Source organism: Melopsittacus undulatus, chromosome 7, assembly GCF_012275295.1.
Source record: "Melopsittacus undulatus isolate bMelUnd1 chromosome 7, bMelUnd1.mat.Z, whole genome shotgun sequence".
Lineage (NCBI taxonomy): Eukaryota > Metazoa > Chordata > Aves > Psittaciformes > Psittaculidae > Melopsittacus > Melopsittacus undulatus.
The window spans coordinates 19,458,915-19,479,714 of NC_047533.1; the positions used below are offsets into that span (position 1 = coordinate 19,458,915).

The following is a 20,800-nucleotide window of genomic DNA, read 5'->3' on the forward strand; positions in this document are numbered from 1 at the left end:
CTTCAGTAAACTTGCAAGCTAACTGCTGTCTGAAGAAGATCTGATAAAGCCGCCTGAATTTTACAGCTTTCAGATCCTGCGTTGTCCTCAAGTAAGGAAAACGATGGTTAAAAGCTTACTGTCACCTTTTCCATGTGCTATTGCCTTTGTATTCTTGTCTTGGTTCCTTTACTTTTCATGTGAGGGAACTTTTCCACATCCTTAATTAGCTTCTAGTTTTTCTCTGAATGTATAAATTTTGCTGCATAATTTAGGAGAAAAGAGTCGGTGTTAACTAAGGTGAACTATTAAGTTGTGAGACTAAGTGCTGTCATCCCTGCTGTTTCTACTGTTGTGCTGTGGGATGGGGGAGAAAAAAATGTTCATTGTTTTTTAAGCTGCTTATAGATAAGTTGAATGGAAATTTCTACAGACCTGGCCTTAGTGATCTGCTGGTCTTCATCTGAAGATGACGTGTAATGTGGAACTATACAAAGGTGCCTGTGAGTCTTCCATCTGAATGTAGAAATTCTTTGCTTATTACTCACCTTTTAATTATATTTCTTGTCATGTTGTCCCCTCACCTGTGTTCATTAAAACCTTAAAATCATCTCAGCTTTTAACTGAAATACCATTGTTCTACTTGCTGATTTGTGTACTGGGAAATTTGTCCTTTTCCACCTCTGCAAATCCCCACAGACATGTTTCTCAAGCAAGATGGGACCTTGTACCATTTGAGCTAATTCTATGCCCTGCCTCCACCTCTTACTTTCTACATCAGCTTCTCCTGAGTGACTTCACATTGAGGCCTTTGACATACAAATAAATAATACCAGCTGCATTCATTTGTTCATTGCTATACCCATACTTTAAGATATTTATAATAAGTTGTTCTCCATTGGCCATCCTGTTCAGAAGGAAGGATTTCATTACAGAAACCACAGTCTTACAGACCGTATCATCAGCATATTTTTCAAACCTTCATAGTTCTGCTTCAAGAATACAAATATATAAAAGGTAGAAGCACTGAGCTGTACACTCTGTGTTTTCTGCCTGGAAATTGTCTAATAGCCAACTGGTCACAAACATTTAAGTAGTCCCTAAAAGCTCCAAGTGAGTTTAATTCTAGTTTGAGCCCAGTGACTTTTTTTTTTAAAGTGAGTCAGTGTGTTCTGGTGTTTCTTCTTGATTTTGATAATTCTGATGAATTCTATGTAATCTGTTTAGAACTAATCCAGCCAAGGTATCTGTGCTGTGAAATGGGATGTGATCCTGAGATCCACACTGCTGTCTTCATTACACATGGCAAACATGACAGCAGTGACTTCAAACTCGGGTTTTTGGTCCTCATCTGGATAACTTTGTGTGATACTTCTGTATGTGCATGTGGTTGCACTGTTAGTTCAGTGTGAACTCTTAAATATTTCTTTACCTGCATAAGCACGTCTCATGCAGCACCATAGAGATACACAAACTGCAGACACAAATGGTCAGTTTGTAGTTTGTTAGCTTTCATCTTTTGTTTTTGTCCCCAGTAATCTGTTACTGTGATGTCTTAAATTATGTATTTTTCCTATTCTTGTAGTTTTTTCTGTTTTGGTTTATTTTGGTTTTCAATTAGGTGTGCTTCAAATTCCATTTCAGTTCTCTCACTGCCAACAATTTTGCTTTGTGGAAATTGGCGAAGGGCAAATAGAGGATTCGTGGTAATGTACTGCTCTAAAAAACATAATTGGGAATTCACAAAAAAAGTGAAAGGTGTTTCTGTGCTTTGCCTTTGAAAGCAAGAATTTTAAATTTCTCATGCTGTTTAACTTGGTTCTGTGGAGTTCTTTGCAAGACTGAAAAAACAAGCACCTTGACATATAGACAAGGCAACTGCAGATTTACCTCTTGAAGTCAATGCAATTTCTGCCAGAGCATCTACTTTCTTCTTTTGAGGGAAGAAAGTCAGCAGTCCCATTGTTTCTTCAGCCTGATCAGATTTTATGGGTGGTAGAGCCTTATTTGTGTGACAATTTAAGTGGTGTGATCAAGTATAGTTGATAAGGGGCAGTCTTGTAGCCTGCAGCAATACAAAGCAGAATATCTTGCAAAACCATTAAAAACCACAAAAATCTTAAAATCTTTTATTGACAAAGTAGGCAACTAGCACAAAATTCCATCTAAAGAAGGAGTTTAGTTTCTTTTTTTTCCAAATGAAAACACATTGTGGCAGTGCTGTGCAGGTCACTGCTTAGTTAGTGAAAATTTCAGAAGAGTTCTTAGCAAATTAAATAACTTCTGAAGGGCCTTATGTGGATAAACCTCTGTGTGTACATTGTGTATCTGTCCTTTTGCTGCTCCATACTGCTTTTTACAGCATGCCAGGGTTTAAGGAGCTGTCAGGGTTTTGGATTCTGCTTGATGTGATGACCTCAGTTGTGAGACTGGTGTTTATGTCATTTTCCGAGTTCCTTACATTCAGAAAGTTTTAGACTTCTAAATTCATTTCTGGTGAAGAGTTTTACTGTGGAGATTCAATAGACATAGAAATGGAATAATGATCTGAAAACAAAAGTTTATTATTTATTTCATTTACAAGTAATGTGAATAAGAAAAATACTTCTTCTGATTTTGGGAGTATAAATGCAATCAGTAAGTGTTTAAGATTTCAAATACTTCTGCACTTTCTACCTCCTGGTTCATTATTCAAGTTAATTTTATGTTATTTAGTCAAAAAATGTTACATATTTTTTTTTTACATGTTGGTTTATATTCTACCTTCAGATACTTTGGCTCTTGAGCTATTGTGAGCTAAGTGTATTTCATCCTAAAAATTATGATCTGAGTGTCTTTATATCCTGGACTACTTTAAAATTCAGAGATGTAATGAGAAATTTTGATACAATTCTGCTTTTGCACAACGTCTTACTGTCATCTGACAGGTAAACTTGGAGAAAATAGCTATCAGCTACCAATATAAATGTGTTAAAATAGGAAGCAAAAAAATCCATGTCCCCTCACTGGACATGAGGATGGTGAAACAATAAACAGGCTTACCACCTGCATGGGATTGTCTTCAGATTAAGGAGAACATTTAAATATGTTGTGCAGTCATAGCTTTTAAAAATTACGTGTGAACCTCTGTTTGCAGCTTGTTCCCCCAGCTACCAGGAGGACACAGTTGTGAAATATGTGCAGAGTTTTGCTATTCGTCTGTCGGGATCTGAGAAAAAAGTATCAACCAGTTTCACATTATATTACAGTCTAACTTCTCTTGTCTGTACTTTCATTCTGTTTTAACAGGTGAATTATTTGCAGCTGGTCATATTAGAGTGATCACTAACTATGTCTGTCTTGTTTTTCAGTTAATTTGATATATATGGAAGCATTTCTTTCTTTTAAAAATTATGGTTTTTTTCACACTAGCTAGCCAGCTAGAGAAGTGTTCTCTGCAAAAGCACTATGGCATGTTCAATGCAGATTGGACACTTTTCATTTTTCTGACGCAGGAAATTCACAGTCCCAATGCAGTAATATCCTGATGCAAAGGACATTTGCCCAGGTTAGAGATGAGAATGAAAAAAGAGTTTAGACCTTAAGTAAAACGTGAGTACTACCAAATTATTACATAAGATGGAAGGAGAGAGCTAACAGCAAAGGTGAATGCCAGCTTTTAAGCAAGGCTGCTGGAAATTTCAGGGCTGATGGGAGTTATGAATCATATAATGTATGCAGCCATTATGAAAGTCAGAGTGCTACTTGTCATATAGGCCAAGAGGAGATGCTGTTAGGGGTTTGTTCCACTGGCCAGCAGCGCTGCTGACTCAGAAGGAGGAATGATGACACATGAAACCTTTCTGCTGAGTACCAGCTGAGGTGTCTCCTTGATGGCCAGGACTTATGAATCATTTTGTTCTAAAACCTAACAATGTAAAATGAGAAAAATCAAATAAGAGATGAATGGTGATAGCAGTGCAATCAGCTGCTGGACTCGAGCAGAGCTGAGCTACGATCTGTCGTTCTCCAGCAATTCATTTATTTTCATTGGTAAACAGCCAAGAGCTCAGGTACAAAATATCAAATCACATACACGATACCTACTAGGACAGCTTGGGCTTGTGTGCTGTCCAAGCTGAAATAATATTGAATTTACATAATCTTAATCAATTTGATGTATTTCAGAGCCACATAGAGCAAGTTTTTTTAAAAGTAGAAAAGGGTAAAATAAAATTATAAAAAAAACTGGTCAAGATACTTGCTTTGCATGCAGAGCTGGGACCTGAGTAACTGTCTTGCATCCCACTGAAGAACAGTAACAGTTTCTCTAGAGATTTCTAATCTGTTTTCCCTGGTTTTCCAGTTAAGAATAGTTTCTAGCTATACCCAGGCCAAAAGACATTTAAATGTCTGTATTTTAAACTAATTTCCTCTTACTTCAGTCCAGACACAATCTATGTACTCATTTGGTGGCCTGAAAATTCTGCTCCTGTTTCACCAGGTGCTAAAAGCTTCAATCCACTCTCACCTTGCTGCACCTCCTGTAACAATAGATGTGTATGTGCCGCCAGTCCTTGAAATGTACTGCGAAAAGTGAAATCTAGAAGATTTATTTGTGTTGGTGACTTATATGTGAGAGAGTTAGATCTGGCACACTTCTCATGGACATTGGGAATTGCTAGAATGCAGAGATCAGTCAGGGGAGGTGAAAGAGAAAGGTTCATATTAAAGCTAGGAAACAAAGTAAAGGGAAGTCAAGGCAAATGTGAAAATTTGCAGTATAAAAAAGAAAACAAGGAAAAGTGGATATGAAGTTACTTGATTGTGTAACTGAAAAGCAGGTGTTCCCAAGTGTCTGTTCTTCAAAAGCCCTTGTGACTGCTATCTGAGATAACTGGTTGCACAGGTGGAGAGAGTCTCACAGACCAAGAAATGTACTCAAAAGCACTTGTACAAATATGTTCCTCCAGAGAGGACCAAGGACAGATGTACGTAAATAACAATTCTTGGCTCGGAAGCAGAGCCTGAAGTTGCACAGATGGCTGCGTTTGAGTCCACAGGCTCATGGAAATAATAGCAAAGTTCTTCAGTTTGTTTTATGTAGCGGTGGATTAGAAAGCATTATTCCAACTAAATTTGGAGGAAGAGCAGATACAACATGAATCAGTTATAAAATTGCATTTTAGTAAGTTTATATTAATTTAGAAACATGTTGCTCTTGGTCAGAGTCAGGAGAATAATTGAATGTACAAGGCATTGTAGTCTAGGCAGACACGTAGATTTGGAAATGATTGTCTAGAAAAGCCAGCTGGTAGCACTGGGATACACAACAGACTGCTGCTGTCAGTCAGCAGAATTGAGGGCACAGGACCTACAGCTAGAAGGAGCTGGAGGTGGGGCAGGAGAGGCAATAGCTGTTTCCTCCTATCAGAGAGTACCACTCTTTAAGTTTGTTTACAGGATTCTAGTGAAAAACTAGCATCCTGTTCCAGTTACTGGTAACTAATAAATGCAAGCACCACAGTTTGGGAGGGAGGAGGGTGTTGGTTGTGGGGTTTTTTTGGTTCCTTTTTTAAATAATGGCTTGCTTACATAGGTACTTGTTTTCCTACTTACCTGACCACAGCTGGGGTTTATGGTTTCTGAAACCTTTGTCACTTCAGCTCAGTCTGATGGAATATACGATCCTTACAGGATACCTCCTATCATGCCACTGGTGGCAGAGATGAGATCTGGGTTGGCTGGTCGACAAGACATGGAGCTCTCAGTAGGATGCACAGTGTTCTGAGGTATTAGGCTTTGGGGAAGAGAGAAAAATAGTGTTATGTTCCCTTAACCCATCAGCTAGACAAGAGCAATGTTCTGCTCACTGGCAGTACAGTGTGTGCAGCAGATTCTCCATGGTCCTGAGAGTACTTCTCCATCTGGCTTCTTGGCTTGGGGCATGCTGCTGAGACCCCACATCCACTTGCCTGGTCTGTCTTGTTGTCAGAATCCCTTCAGCAGCAAAACCCTGTGCAAAGCCTGTGGGAAAGAAATTCTTCCCATAATAGTTTTTTCCTTTCAAATCTCCACTTTCACCCTTGTTTAAAAGCACGCCCTTGTGTGCTTTTGTACACAGAGTGAACTTGGGTTTTCCTTCCATCTTGCTGCCTAGGCAAAATTTTGTCTGCCTCCATGTGTCTCCTTCACATACAGGGCACAGCTGCTTTTTCTCTCAAAAGAGAGCAAGATAAAGGGAGCATTCTTGACAGTCCAAACCCAGAAAGTGTTTGCAATGATTCTTTCTCCCTGCAGATCAGATCACACTGTCCTTTCCTCCTCCTTATAATTTTTCCCTGACTCTAAAAGGCCAAAACATTTCCTATTCACCTTCTTTCCCTTCTATTCCTATCCCAGCCCTACACTGGGGCTCTGCAGAGCCATGTTTCAGCTGCAAGTGCATCAATTTCACCTTTTTCTTCAGTCACCATCTTTCTAAATGTTTGCTTCTCTACCTACCTTATTAATCTCTTTCAAATCTCACAAGCAGCACAGGACAAAGCTGTACACCTGCAGCTTGCTCTCTGCCTCTCTACACAGCCTCTGTAATTGGAGGCTTGTCAGTCTTGGCTTCGGTGTGTAGCAAAGAAAGTCTCTGTGGGTTTTAATGGATATTTGACAAATTAGTGCAGCAGAGGAGTGAGGTTGGATGTTAATAAAGATTTGATGTCTTGTGGAAAACACTGCCTTTCAGTGAGCATTCTTTGAATTTTGACCAGCTTTTAATATTCATTAAAAAGGAAGGAAATGCAACAGAACAAAAATGCTTGAAAAATACCAGGGAACATACAGCTATGCCTGACAGTCATTCCTGGACTGTATTGTTCTGCTTCAATCACTTGATGCTATTTAAGCAGGTTTCTTATCCAATAAACACAAGGGCACTGAGAGATGTTTTCTGGATCCTTTTCCTAGATCTGCAGTCCCAGTGAAGTGAGGACTTTGATGCTAGCAGGACTTTCTTCTGGTTAAAAATCCACTGTGAGAATCTGTCTCATAGCTGAAAATTTGCTTTGGTCACTATTGCTTTTTTCTTACCTCAGTTGAATACTGATCACATCTGGACCACAGATAAAAAGTTCCTTGTCTTTAAGACATGGCAGCCTCCTCGTCCTGTGATGACCTCTGCCCTTCCCCATCAGATAAACAGAGGTGTGTTTAATTAGCATCCTAGGAAGCTACAACGGGTTGGGTTTTTGGCAGAAGCAGCAGCTGCGCCCTCTGACACAATACATTGACTTCAGCCCATAACCACAGTGTTATTTTTCCTACCTGCAAGTGGACTGTGGAAGGACCATCTTTTGGGGGGACACCAGAAAAAGGAACTCCAAAGAGAGAAAGACACAGTGTCTTAGATGACGTTACTGTGCTTATATTTCTTTATGGTAACAGCAAGCCAGGCATGGTAATGCTGCCAGATGCCCCTCACAGGGATGTGGACTCAGTTTTGAGCTGTTTCAGGGCAGGAAGCACCTCTGGTTACTCCGCATCTGCCCCACTTTAGTTATGAAGTCCTGAAGATCTCAGTGTTAGAGGGGCCATAGCAGGTTTCAAAGAGCCAAGGCATCGTTCTCAGCTGACTGGCCAGTTCTCCCTTGGCTGTTGTCATCTGATTATTGTGGTTGGCCTCATGCTTTCACCTGCGTGTGTCATTCTTCACTTGGTTATAAATGAGGACTCTTGCCAGTTGCTAAGTGTTCCCAGAACATGGCCCTGAACCACTGTCCATTTCATTAAATGAGCTCTGAGAGAAAGCCAAGAGCACGAGCAGCCCCTCATCTCTATGGGTTCTGTAGGTGTCATGCTTCTTTTGTAACACTGCTGTTTGTACGATGTTCACAGGAGCTACTTGTTCCCAGTTTTAAATCGAACTCTCATTATAAGTTGCATTTCTTTGTTCTGTCAGGAGATATATTTAATTTTTTTAATAACTGTCAAAATAGCAGGAAGTCAATTAATTGGTGTTTACCCCATAGGGGATGATTCCCACTTGATGTTTGCTACCTGCTGATGCTAATGAAGATGTTTTGTTCTCGTCCTTAGTACAGTGGACAACTGACATCTCACTAGCTTGAAATCAGTGCATTTGGGCACAACTGGGAGCGGAAGCCAAAGAAAACTTCATGCCATAATTACCTGTAGAGATGCAGATAAATAACTCCTAGCAGGGATGATTTGCTATTAGGCAAGCAAAGCAGGAGCTTTACAATTCACAAACATTTCCTTTGCATGTTTGTCACTTTGGTAGGTACCCAAGGCAGCCTAACAAGTACTGCAGGAGAAAAATAAAAAGGTAGTGCTAGAAATGGGTCTTTTTTATAAAGCACTTACACAGAAATTCTGGCATCTCTATGGCACACATTTCTATGTTGTGGATGTAACTGATGAGAGAAAAGCTGAGGAAAGAAGGCTGGAACTGTATAAAAGAAATGAATAATGCATATAGAAAAGTGGGAGGAAAACTGAGGTCAGAGGGTGAGCAAACTGCTGACCTGCATACACCTGAGTGAAGTGTGATTTGGTTGGTGTGTGGCATATTCTGAATGGAAGAACATGACATCTGTAAAAACACCAACCCTCTCTACCACCCTGTCTCTTGTGCTGTAATAAAAAGATTACAGCCTCTCCTTTCACATAATCCTCACTCAAAGCCACTACATTTTCTCTTTCTTCAATTTCCTCTTGAGAATAGGCATCTTTTGCCACCAGGAACATCTGTTAAGTTTAGACTGAGTTAAAAAAAAAGAAGCATTTTTATCAAAGTCCTAAGAAATGGAAGAGGGAGTAAGTACAGTCCTTGAATCTGAAGACACTCTTAGTTTGTGCATCTCAATTGTATAAAGTGCATCGTCTATGAAAAAATGGGTATCTGAAAAAATAAGTGAGTAGCTATTAGAGTCCTCTCAACACCTACATGGGTACTTCCAAGCTAAATGCTTCATGAGGAAACAAAATACAAATAAAACCTGTATTCACCATTGCAATTGTAACAGTAGAAGCTGGTTTGGCTGCAGCCATTAAATGGCTGCCACATTCTTATCTGAGCACAGTGTGAATATATCCGAGTGTAGATTAGCTCTGATGCAGAAACATGAGCAGTGTTATACCTTGTGCTACACAGTTGTTCATCCAGATTTTCCTGGCAGCCGCTATCTGTGAGGTCCCACAGAAGGCAGCTGCCCTCAGATGAGCCCTGTGCCCTAGCACAGTTGTACACATGATCTAGCAAGTGCCTGCTTTAAGGGAAATCCTGCTAAATGCTGTTAGAAACTATGTGTGTGTTTATTTGTTGTGCTTTGGCTGCAGTGTGTCTGTATTGTATTGTAGTATTTCAGTATTGTCAGACCCTGAAATAATCTGTTCCATGGCAGAAGAGTGTCATGACAAGCCATGATGTGTAAATGCAGGTTGCACCATCCCTGGGATTGGAGGAAGGAGGGGCAGACAGGAGCAAGGACAGGTTCACCACCTTGCCAAAAAGGGCTTGGCAGCATCACAAAGGAGGTCACAACTCTTCTAAGGGTGTGTAAACTTTCGGTGGCTGCAGCTCCAAACTCACACGCTACTTTTCATTCAGAGCACCTGCATTTTGTCTTGGCAACAGTCAAATATATCCTCAGTTTTCACCCTTCCCACCAAGTGCTCTGTTTAGTCATATTTTAAGCATCTGCCTTAAAGTGACCTTAATAATAGAGGCTGAAAGCAATAATGACAGGGTAGAAAAGGAGGACTTGGACGTTATTTTGTGCTATGGTTTTGTCTTACAAACTAGCACATGCCACTTGTTTGAGCATGCCAGAAGCTGGTGTTCAAGAGACGCAATGTGTGAACTCAGACATAAGGTTGTAAGAGACGATTGCAGAGCTGTTGCACTGTGGGCAGGATATATTGCCTGGAACAATGTGTTTCAGGAGTCTGTCAACTGTGGGTGATAGGGGAAATGAAGATAAAAGTGCTTTCTGGGAAAGTAAATCTGGGAAGGAAAATAAACCTGTCAAAGAGGAAAGAAAATCTAGCAATTGCTGATGGGGGGAAGGTAACTTGGAGACTGGGAAGGGTACAGAAGAAAAAAACCATGGTGACATGCAGCTGAAAGAGATAACAGAAAGACAAAGGAAGACAAAAGAACAGGAGTCAGGGGAAGAAAGGGGAAGAAGAGAAAGACCTCAGAGATTTACAGGCATTATACACCTGAAAGTTTTTGGTCTGTCATTTATGCGCTATGTCTGGGAAACAGATTGGCTTTAGGTTAGGTACTGCCCATTCGTTGTAGAAGAAGACTTTTGGGATAGGATTTCTCCCCCCACCCCCTATAAACTAATGTTAAAACAAGGAGATTTCATGGTCTCTTTTATTTTGATATAATTATTCCACCTACATTTATTGCTGAATATATTGGTGAATACAGTTCCACACAAAGTGGTATCTGAGTTAAAGATGCTGGGACAATTCCACAGCTCTTCAGCAATGAAAGGCAACACTTGGAGCCAGGAATGACTTCTGCAATGCAGAAGGTACTGATCAGGTAAATGTCATTATGATGCATGCAGGTTGCAGGAAGGATGACATTTCCTGTGCTAGTAAAGCAGGACAGAAGGAGACAAAATTACTGGATTGCAATATTGCTTTCTAAAAACTTGATTCCTCCCCCTTGCTGGAATTTGTCTTAAGGCTCATGACTCTGGGAGCTTGGTTGAAGAGTTAATGCATCCATTTAAAAAGCAAAATGTGCATAGGGGCAATGGAGGGGAAGAGTGACACATGCACACACAAGCCTTGGAGAAAAGGAAATTTGTCTGTTCAGGCACATTTCTAACCCTCCCCTGATTGTCGCCCAACTGCCACTCCATCAGCGTCTTCTTCTCCTGCCTCCCTCACTTCATCACCTCCAAATTGTGCTCCCTGATAGTCATGAGTGGGGAATCAATCAGAGACTCAGCTCCTTTCAGCTGCAGGTACTGAATGGAGGCCACAGGGGGCTATGATCTGATTAAGGCATTGTTGAAAATAGCTTTTACCTTTCATCTGAAACCACTATTCCTCGATTAAATCAGTTGGAGCTTGTAATGCTGCACATACTGCTACTTAGGCTCTAAAGGTACCGGGGCATCTATAGCTACAAAAAGGAATTTACCTTTTAAACTGCATACAGAGTAGTGAAGTAGATGGTTCCACTGTACAGCACATAGCAAAATTCATATCCTTTCTATTAGAAAACGTGATTTATATATATATATATCTTTTTTTTTACTTAAACAACAATTTTTAAACTATCTCCTATAATAAAACCAGACTTTTGAATGGTGTAGAAGACTTCACAAATAGTTTTTCTGCTCTCACTGTTTTACATAAATCCAAAAGCAACGAAATTTGTTCCCTCTATTTCAGCACACAGGACAGGTTTCTAGAGGGTCTTATCCTGCATCCTTCAGTGAAGTAAAATTTTCATTTCATTGCTGTGAATTAAAGCCCATAATTTAATTTGGTGAGTATTTGCAGAAGGTCAGGCTGGTATCGGCAGTCTCGGCACCATTCCAGGAACAGTGGCACTTTATTACCGTGCAGGGAAAACATTGTTTCTATGGATTGTGCATAAATACTGTTCGGAATTATTTTTGTTTTAATTTCCTGTCTGTGGACAAGCTGGATGCAACAAAAAGAATGGCCAAAGTGGTGTGCTAAGTTGTATGGGCAAACCATGTCAGGCATTATATGAGTGCAGAACATGGATCTGAGTGCCTGGAACTCAAACTGTATTTCCAATTTAAAATCATTCTGTAAAGAGATCAGATTTTCCTGATTAAAAACCTTGAGAGAGATGATATTTAATATCCACATCTACATTCTGTGCTGTGCTCAAGTTTAATCTCTGTCTAATAACAAGTTTTTTAAATAATATTGATTCAGGTGGAAGATAGAAGTGTTTCCAACAGGATATTTTCACAAAACAAAATAAATGACCTGAACACCCACACTCACCTGTGCACTGCACAGGAAAGAGACTGTGTCCTCGCTCAACAAAACACCAACAGCTGCATCATTCCAAGTGCTGAGTCACAGTTACAAATACGTGTGCTTGGAGAAAATCGTGTACAAGGAGGAAAAGCTTAAATAACTGTGTTTTCTGACAAAGTCTTTCCACTTTTGCTTATTGTGTGTGTTCTTTCTGCCTTTATACATCGAATGGCTTCTATTTCCACATGGGCAGTACCATGCCAGGAGCAACTGCAAATATATATCTGTGAACCACGTGACTACTCTGGGTATCGTCCTACATCTTCAGTCACATATCTTTTGTAAAATCACCTCTTTGCCTTTACCCCAAGCATTTATCCCTAGTCTAAATTATCCAGCTAACCCAGTGTGATTATTTCCACACAAGCCTTTGGGAGTCATCTAAGACCTTGCTACCCTTACATGTGAGTGCTTGCAGCTGCACAGAAGAAAACCACTTATGTGTGCTTATTTGATGGAGTTTATTTAAACCAAAAATGCATTAAATTATGTTAATTTAGGTTATTGCCAAAGTGAAGAATGCATTCCATCCACAAAGTCACCAATATTTATTTTCATTTTATTAAGAAAAAGATTAAATTATTTGACTTAAAAGCATTATTTGCACATGGACAAGCCCATTCATCCACTCCAGAATTCTTTTAACTGACCATGACACCAAAATTATCTCAACATGGATTAGCTCAGATAAAATAACATGAAAAAATCCTACAAATGTAATGGAAAGGTTTTGATTTTGAGACATAGATATCGAAGACTGCAATACATGTATTCATGTTTGAGGAGGATCTATTAGTGTCTTGGAAATTTTAAGAGATACTCAGACTGCAGCTGAAAACTGAGCAAACCTGTTGATACGGAGGATACCAATTTTTACAGGAGAATTTATGACAAATAGAGCATCTTCTAAGGCTTTTTATAAAGTCCCTTATCTTCAAAGAGCTCTCTTCCTCCTTTCTACTTTTGAAGGGGAAACGATAAAAAGCTCAGTGATAACATCCATTTCCCATAAAACTCTCACTGCATTTACTGTCAGCTGAAGTGTTTCTCTACCTCAGAACCAAATCGCATTCAGCTGATGCCACAGTCACTTTCCAAGATCAGATGATAGACGCTTGTATTTCTGTAGACCACTTGTTGCCTCTTCTGCCACAGCTCACAGGGGTGCAGATGCATTCATGTTCATGTAAGAACATTTGGAAAGTGAAGCCCCTGTTGTCTTCCCCTCCTCTTCATCACCAACCTCTCCCCGTATCACAGGGGGCTTTTGCTTTGCACAGCAGGTGAAAGTGTCCAGAAAACCCATACGGAAGCGCTTGTTCATAAAGCAGTATATGATGGGGTTCACACAGGCAGAGGTGTAAGACAACAGGTGGATAAAGGAGATGGGAGCCCCTGAAAGACGCTGGTCTGCTGTAGTGGTGTCAAATGCACGCCAGGCATTGACACTGAAGATGGGAGTCCAACAAAGGAAGAACAAAACCACTATCACCATCAACATGCGGATGACGAGTTTCTTGGCCATTAAGTTGGCAGAAGAGCTGCTGCTTCTCACCCTGTCTATTTTGCTATGGCTAGTAGCAGAGAGCTGTTGCAATGGCATTTTCCTTTTTCTCTTGGTTTTGTTGAGGTAGCATCCATCTCCATCCTCATATTTGGCACTGCAGGTACTTGTTTTTCTTTCTGTACATATAAGTTAGTGCTTAGATGGTTGGCAAAACATCTCTGAACAATGATTCAAAATCAGAGATTGAGAATGGAGTCTAAGTCTAAATAAAAAACGTTATTCGTGGCTGGACAACTGCTCCAGAGAAAGCACCAGCCTACTTCTGAATCAGTCAAATACCAGCTGCTCTGTGTCCACTATCTCCCAATATCCTTACATCCTAGCTCCATAAAAATGGATGCAAAGGATGTAAGAACACTGTTTGCTCCAGTATTCACTGAAGATAATTTTCAAAATTATGTGCTTCTATCTAAATTTGACAAATTTTGTGGTGTTTATTGCCAGGAATGGTCCTCATCCATGGCCAGAAAAAGAAATAAATCTTGGTATTTCCATAGTAAGAAAATTAAAATTTGATATATCCTGCCCAGAGTCTTTGTAAACAAGTCATAGATGAGGAATTATCTGCTAGTGAAGAATAGAATAACTTCAGTCAACAAGTGCATCTGGCAGGTTCACAACCATAGCTGGCCATAATTATCATTTTTGCAAATAGACAGTTTTGCTTTCAGTAGCTTCAAAATTACTGCTCAGATCTTCAACTCTAACTTAACAGAACCCCAATCCTGCGTATAAATGTATTGTTACCTCGTGAAGGTTTTCTCTGGCTGGCATCAAATTTTATTCCTCTGTAGAGTTCCAAAGAAATGAGGCCATATGCAACCATCATTACGATCCCAGGTATAAGAAAAAGTATGAGCAGCAGGAAAGTGTACCTAGAGTCAAAAGAGAAACTGAGATCAGGGAACAGGACGAAACTAGAAAAGCTCCTTTTGCTCTAGGTGAGAATTGAGGGTGTATATGTGTATGTATGGCATGTCAAGATTTTTTCTGACAAAGCATTGTTTTGACAGCTCTGGAAATCAGGAGCTTCCCAAGTCTTCTCCTTCTTCCCCAGAAAAGTACAGCAGGAACAAGGCTACTGTAGCTGCAAAACATCCATCACCCAATCTCTGCAGGCCGTGAGGAGATGGGCACCCCCTGTAGTGGTTAGCGGGAGCAGGAAGTTTCTCTGCCCAAGAGCAGGGCTCACTGCTGTTACCAGGTGAGTGTCGGATGCCCTGTACTTTTGAAGGACGTAAGATTTGCCTTGCAGAAGCCAGACGAGCCACTGCTGATTCTCAGAGGAGCCCCTGGTATTGGCAGTCATTTCTTCCATGAGCTCTTAACACGCCAAGGGCCATGGCACATATGGGCACGGACAGGGCAGTCACGACCTGGGCTTTCATCCCTGCAACCATGCAGAGCCCTCAGGGAGGGATCCCAGGGCCAGCCACCCTTCAGCTAAAGGAAGCAGCTTTTACTTGCTTGCATTTCTGTTAATCTTCTAGTCAGTTTCTGTAATGTGATTACAAGTTGGGGAAATAGTTGTGTTTAACTGCATTCATGAGCCTATGTCTTTTCTGCTCCCTGGGAATTTAGTGCAAACTCACTAATGCACCTGGGAATCCATGGCACTAGGGAGAGAGAATTTTTTCCCTGTACCTCCCTCTCATCTGTACTCACACTGCTGAATATCTGAGATTAAGAAAGCATTAGTACAAATTTGCGGTTTGTGGGTACACCATCCTGAAGCGGTGCACACTTTAATCTTGTTCCCAGTTCCAATTGACAGTCAGTATCCAAAAAACTCTTACATCTTCTCAGTGCCAGTTAAAATGTTCAGTCATTGTGCAAGGACACGACATCTGAGTAATATTGCTGCTTCTCTGCTTCAGAGGACCTTCAGAGAAACAAATTAATGGGTAAGGCAGCACACAGAGGGGCACTTGTATGTGCCTGCGTCTCTCAAAGATTAATCAAGGAGTTCTCTGAAAAATATTTGTGTTTAAATGAGTCAAAGCAGTACTCCTACTTGAGGAGTGACAGATGCTTGCTTTACAGCAACAGTAGGGGTTTAGCAGACCACAGTGTGAGAATCATTGCCATGTTGGGTATCATTCCTATGACAAGGGAAAAGTCAGACAAGTGTCAAGTGTAAGAAGCTTAAAAATATGATTTTTTTTACTTCTTAAATAAGCATGCTAGAAGTGTAAATGTATGCTGAAGGTTAATACTTGATTTTCAATAGGCTTAATGCTACCATGAAATCCTGTTTTCTGCCAGATAATTATGCAGTTGCTAACAGTCAGTTATGTCTTACCAAGACTGCTGAATGACATCACTTGGCCAAAGGAGCCGACACATATTTGCCGTGGTGTTGTTATACTTGGTGAAAGGTACCAGCTTGCTGTAAATTGGGTATGGTGCCATGATGGTAAAGGAAACACACCAGGTAGCAGCAATCACCTTCAAGGCATGCGATTTTGTCTGCCAGACCCTGGACTGCAGAGGTTTGCAAATGGCACTGTATCTCTCCAAAGATATGGCAACCAGGTTGAATGTCGACACACTTACAGAGACACCTACATATATAAAATAAAGAAAAAGGTTAATATTTGTTTTAAAGGTTCATTTCATTTTCAAATAGTCTAGCTAACTTTCTGAATGCATAGGGAAAATAAAATAAAGGATTATTTATAATCTAAAATCTATATAAATACCATACTGATAAAGTCAGTAAAGTATATGTGAGCAACAGGTCTGGGTCTTCAGACTGTTTCTGCTCTACATTTCTCTAATGCCAGAAGTTCAAGAGAAAAGATTCGTTCTGTCAAATCACAAAATTCTGAAAGCAGGGAAAGAAGACACTTCTCCTCCTAATTTTCTCTTTACTACTGTGGTTTATCCACTCCACTAATTGGACTGAAATTGAAACAAGCATTTGTAATCAGTGGCATTATGCTGTTAACTACTCTTTTAACACAGAAGTTCACAATCCCTCTTCTACTGCTTTAATTTTTTTAAGCATCCTGCTTGACTGGAGATCTGATTTTCTCGTTCAGGAGAATTAAATATGCTATCACTTTTTAAATTAGATGCTAATGGAGTTACAAAGTAAAACTGAAGTCATGAAGCAGAATCTTTGTCCTTCAAATGCCCTTAACTTCTCCTGATTATATATTACAAAATGTAGCACAGTGGTCTGTATATCTGTCACTAAGGTGCCCCAGTTTATCACTGCAAGATTATAAATATCTCTTCTTCACTTTGTCACAGCTTTTTCTTCAGTAAATGCGTTTCATTTAATAGTCTTTGTGAATGTTCCAATGTGGGTCAAAATATAAAATGCCAATATCTTTACAGTTTGCTGTACACAATTTATCTGTAATTTAATACAAGTCATTCCACATCTTAAAATGAAAAATTGAGCATAGGTGATGCAATGCATGTCAGTGTCAATTGAAGGCCCTGTCAAGCTGAAATGTTAATGGGAAATATCCATATTCTGTCTCTTAAAACACCTTCATAATATAAAACTTCATGTTTGAATATATTTCACTGGATTATTTTTTTAAGTAATTTACACAGTGGGAAATAAGAGGAATACAGCAACGCTTCAGTAGTGGTTGGTGGTATTTATGGCAGCAATTCATTATAATTGTTTAAATATGGCCTTTAGTTTTATTGGTTTTATCTATAAAAAGATGTTGATTTCTCATTCACACACTTTAGGTGTGTACTTTCACAACATGCAAAGTTCTCAAGGGCACTGGTTGAAAGGGTACCCGAGGTTTCTGTAAGGGACTGAAGGTGTCCCAGGGTAGCAAAAGCTTTATACACTGTTCTCCTTTTTTTCGTTTTTAAGAAGAAACAAATGCTCAGGAAGTGACACAGAATCACTTACACACACGTACGTTATCCAGGCATTCTGAAACTCCTGGCTCCACACGTAAAGGGAGTATGGCAAGGCATATAAAAGTGATATTCCTTAAAGCCAGCCTCTGAAACCTGTATGTGTACGTTGTGATCTCTCCAGTGAGCTCTGATCACACCTGGTCTGTTCTCAGAAAGTGCCTGCTCTAACTTCCAGCTCCACAAATGGCACTCACTTTGTCTGGTTTTATTTCTTTGTTCATGTGTCACTGCTATCAAAAATCTGTGGGCAAAATCTGCCCTTACTGAGGACTGTACAACCCTGTCACTTCTGGTGGGTGATCTGACTACTGCTAATAAACCTGTCAGCAACAGGTAAGTAAGCACATGTGCTGGGCTCCTCATTAAAGCTTGATCATACAACGTACTTCTCACTTAATATCTCACTTGATCCAGCAAAAGTCTTCTATATGTTGCTAAAATTAAGTGGGTGCCTCTGCATTTTGTTGGATCAGGCTGAGGAAACCAGAACCATTAGACACTACAAAGCTGTTCCTTTGTGGTTTTGGTAACTGTTCAATGGCAGATGGAAATGATCCAGTGTTTTACAGGTCTCTAATGACCTTCTCACCTATCTCATTAGTCAGTCTTCAAAATAAGTATAGATCTCCAAGACTTACCCATAAAATAAGTGGCAGTTTTGCAAACAGTGCTTCCAAAAATAAAATCTTTCAGCAGGTTGGGGATGAGGGTGAATGGCATGCAGAACAGGCAGAGCATCAGGTCACTGACTGCTAGTGACAGCAGAAACGTGTTGGTGACTGTTCTCATCCGCTTGTTTCTTATCAGCACTGTGATTACCAGGATGTTCCCCAAAACGCTGAGTAGAAATATCAGACAATACAGCAGAATTCGAATTATCTGATGCAAATCTGAAAATTGTCACAGGGAAAGATCAGGTATGCAGTGTACAGCTCATGGACTAATATTGTGTTTCAGCCTTTAAGCAAAAGTTAGAAGTCTTTCTGTATTCAGTTTTATTAAGGTTTATGTCTTTGTACCAATGCAAAATCAATGGAGGTGATGCAGTTTTTAAACTTGCTCTGATCTACCTGAATTGCATATCGTTAAAATATAATAGATGCAAAAACATGTGCATTTGGAGAGCCAAATTCGACTCCTTAAAAGCCCATAGCATATTGGGTGCACAACTCACTCACCATAGGAGATCCTCCTTTATGCAGAAGTAAGAAACGGTACAGTAATGAAAATGTTTTAGTACATGCATATTTTTTCCACCCTCAGATTGCTATAGCTTCATTCATAATCACTTTCCTACACGACATCAGATCAGATAAGTTCATTGTTACTGAATTGCTGAAAGAGTATAAATTATGTTTCTCCAAATCCTTAGCAGAGCTGTTTACATTTTGTGCTCAGAACTGCAACTGTTTTAGTTCTGCATTATATCCAGATTTTTTTCTAATGAATTTTACCTTGAAAACCAGCACATACTAAATTCTTTCCTGCCTGTTTCTCATCCTAACTTATCAGCAAGCAGTTGATCTTACACTCACAGAAAAAGCTTTGTGTGTCTGTTTCTGTCCATAATATCTCTATTTCCAGCTAGAACTAAAACTGCCTGGAAAAACCTGTTCCTCTATACATACCTTTAGAAGGATAAGGTGGATCATCCACACAGAAAAAAGTGTCATTTTCCAAGATGATATCGCACAGGAAAGCAGTAAAATTGGTACCATTCCCGAGGAAGCTAGCATCAACTATTTCCATTCTTCAGTGTCCACAGGTTAGCTTTGATGAAGAAGAGGGTGGGTTTGTAACTACCTGCCCATTCTTGCAGTAAACAAATACATCTCTGAATGAAATCTCCAGGAAAAACACAAGACAGGCAGTTGTACAAGAAAGCTCTTCTAACTCTGTCAGAAGCACCTGGCACACAGGTCCTGTTGAGGCTGAACAAGATTTATTTCAGGGGCACAGAAGGCAGTCCAGAAAAGCAAAGCATGCAGGCACAGACACGCTCATGCATATGCACACACATCCACACACACACATCCCCTCTGGTACTTTTTTAGATCCACCCTTTTCTGTTACTGGACTGCTGTGGGGATTATAAACAGGCTAGAAAAAGATTACAGCGTTAACCCCTTGCAAGATTGCTCCTACTCACAGCTCTGCAATATTTTCAGAGATACTCTTGTTATGCCACAGCAAACAAATCACAACCAGTGAGTGACCAGAGTGATGAAACCATCTCTCAATCAACAGCATTTAAAATGGTAAGAGTAGCTGAATAAAAGTGCAGAGAAAAGAAAAACATACTGAAGATTTTTTATGCCATACATGAAAACAATTCTTACCTTCATGTTTTTCAGAGCAGACTAAAGACTGGGTGTGCTCAGAAAAACAAGAGCTGTTATATTTATCGCTTTTGGTGAAATGCTGGCTTCATACAAAAGCACTGTACTCACCTGATCAAAACCCCTGCAAGTCAATAGAAAGAATTCACTAATGTCAGTGTTCTTGGATCAAGCCTTATAAAGTACAGTATCAGAATTGTTGGTTAATATAAGCACAAGCCTACACATTTTCTCAGTGCAAGGACTTGTATATGACTCAGATACAAACTTGATGAACTGATAAACTGTGGCACTTTAGTTACGCATTAGTGTAAAAACACAACGATCTTGTTTGTTTAGAAGAAACTCTTTCTTCTGAATTCTGCTTTTGAATACATAAATATCGTCCTCTCTGATGCTTTCACAAAGTTACGGGCTTTTAGCTTCCAGTATACAGATTGTTTATGGCAAAAAATGTAAATTAGTGTTATAAATGAATCTCTGCTATAACTCAATGAAAACAAATCTCACATTTAAAATCTCTTCTACTTAAATAGGCAAAGCAATAACAGGTTCCTAACAACAAGTCTGGACCCCTTAAAGCTGATATACACAGACTGGAAGGCCTGGATTTCTTTTCGTCTCGACAGCTTTGCTTTATCATGCCATTAATGGGAATAGGTATGTAGGAGAGTAGAGATGAATAATTACACCTAAAGTTCTAATTACTGAATTATCTTTTCTTTAGCAGATTAATTATATTTTTTCCATTTCTTTTATAGATTTTTTGCAGTTTTTGAAAGTCTGAGATAAAATGACTCAAGCTGGCAACTGGTGTATACCGTGTGCAACTGTCTCAGCTGAAAGAAACATTCAATCCAGCAGGACTCAATTCCAGTTTCAAAGGTCTAATGTACTGGTAGGAAATTAATCTAGAATGACATGTTCTCAAACTGGGAGAAAATCATATTGAAGAAACTAAAATATGTTTATATTTCAG

At 39.7% G+C, this 20,800-nt stretch overlaps 1 protein-coding gene across 1 annotated transcript; it reads right to left on the reverse strand.

The window, feature by feature from the left end:
- Positions 1-12,558: 12,558 nt before the first annotated feature.
- Positions 12,559-19,948, reverse strand: CCKAR (cholecystokinin A receptor). Its single transcript, XM_005142882.3, has 6 exons — positions 19,822-19,948; positions 19,111-19,252; positions 18,121-18,372; positions 15,888-16,149; positions 14,333-14,460; positions 12,559-13,701 (listed from the first exon to the last, which is right to left on the reverse strand). Exons 2-6 carry the CDS (start codon positions 19,229-19,231, stop codon positions 13,175-13,177), a joined length of 1,290 nt encoding a protein of 429 aa, XP_005142939.1. The 5' UTR covers positions 19,232-19,252; positions 19,822-19,948; the 3' UTR covers positions 12,559-13,174.
- Positions 19,949-20,800: the final 852 nt, after the last annotated feature.

Bases quoted from the DNA above. Each gene is read 5' to 3' on its own strand.
- CCKAR (XM_005142882.3), bottom strand. From the start codon at position 19,231: ATGGAAATAGTTGATGCTAGCTTCCTCGGGAATGGTACCAATTTTACT. The intron at 18,373-19,110 runs GTATGTATAGAG...GACAATTTTCAG, and splicing joins TCCACCTTATCCTTCTAAAG to ATTTGCATCAGATAATTCGA. The intron at 16,150-18,120 runs GTAAGTCTTGGA...TTATATATGTAG, and splicing joins AACTGCCACTTATTTTATGG to GTGTCTCTGTAAGTGTGTCG.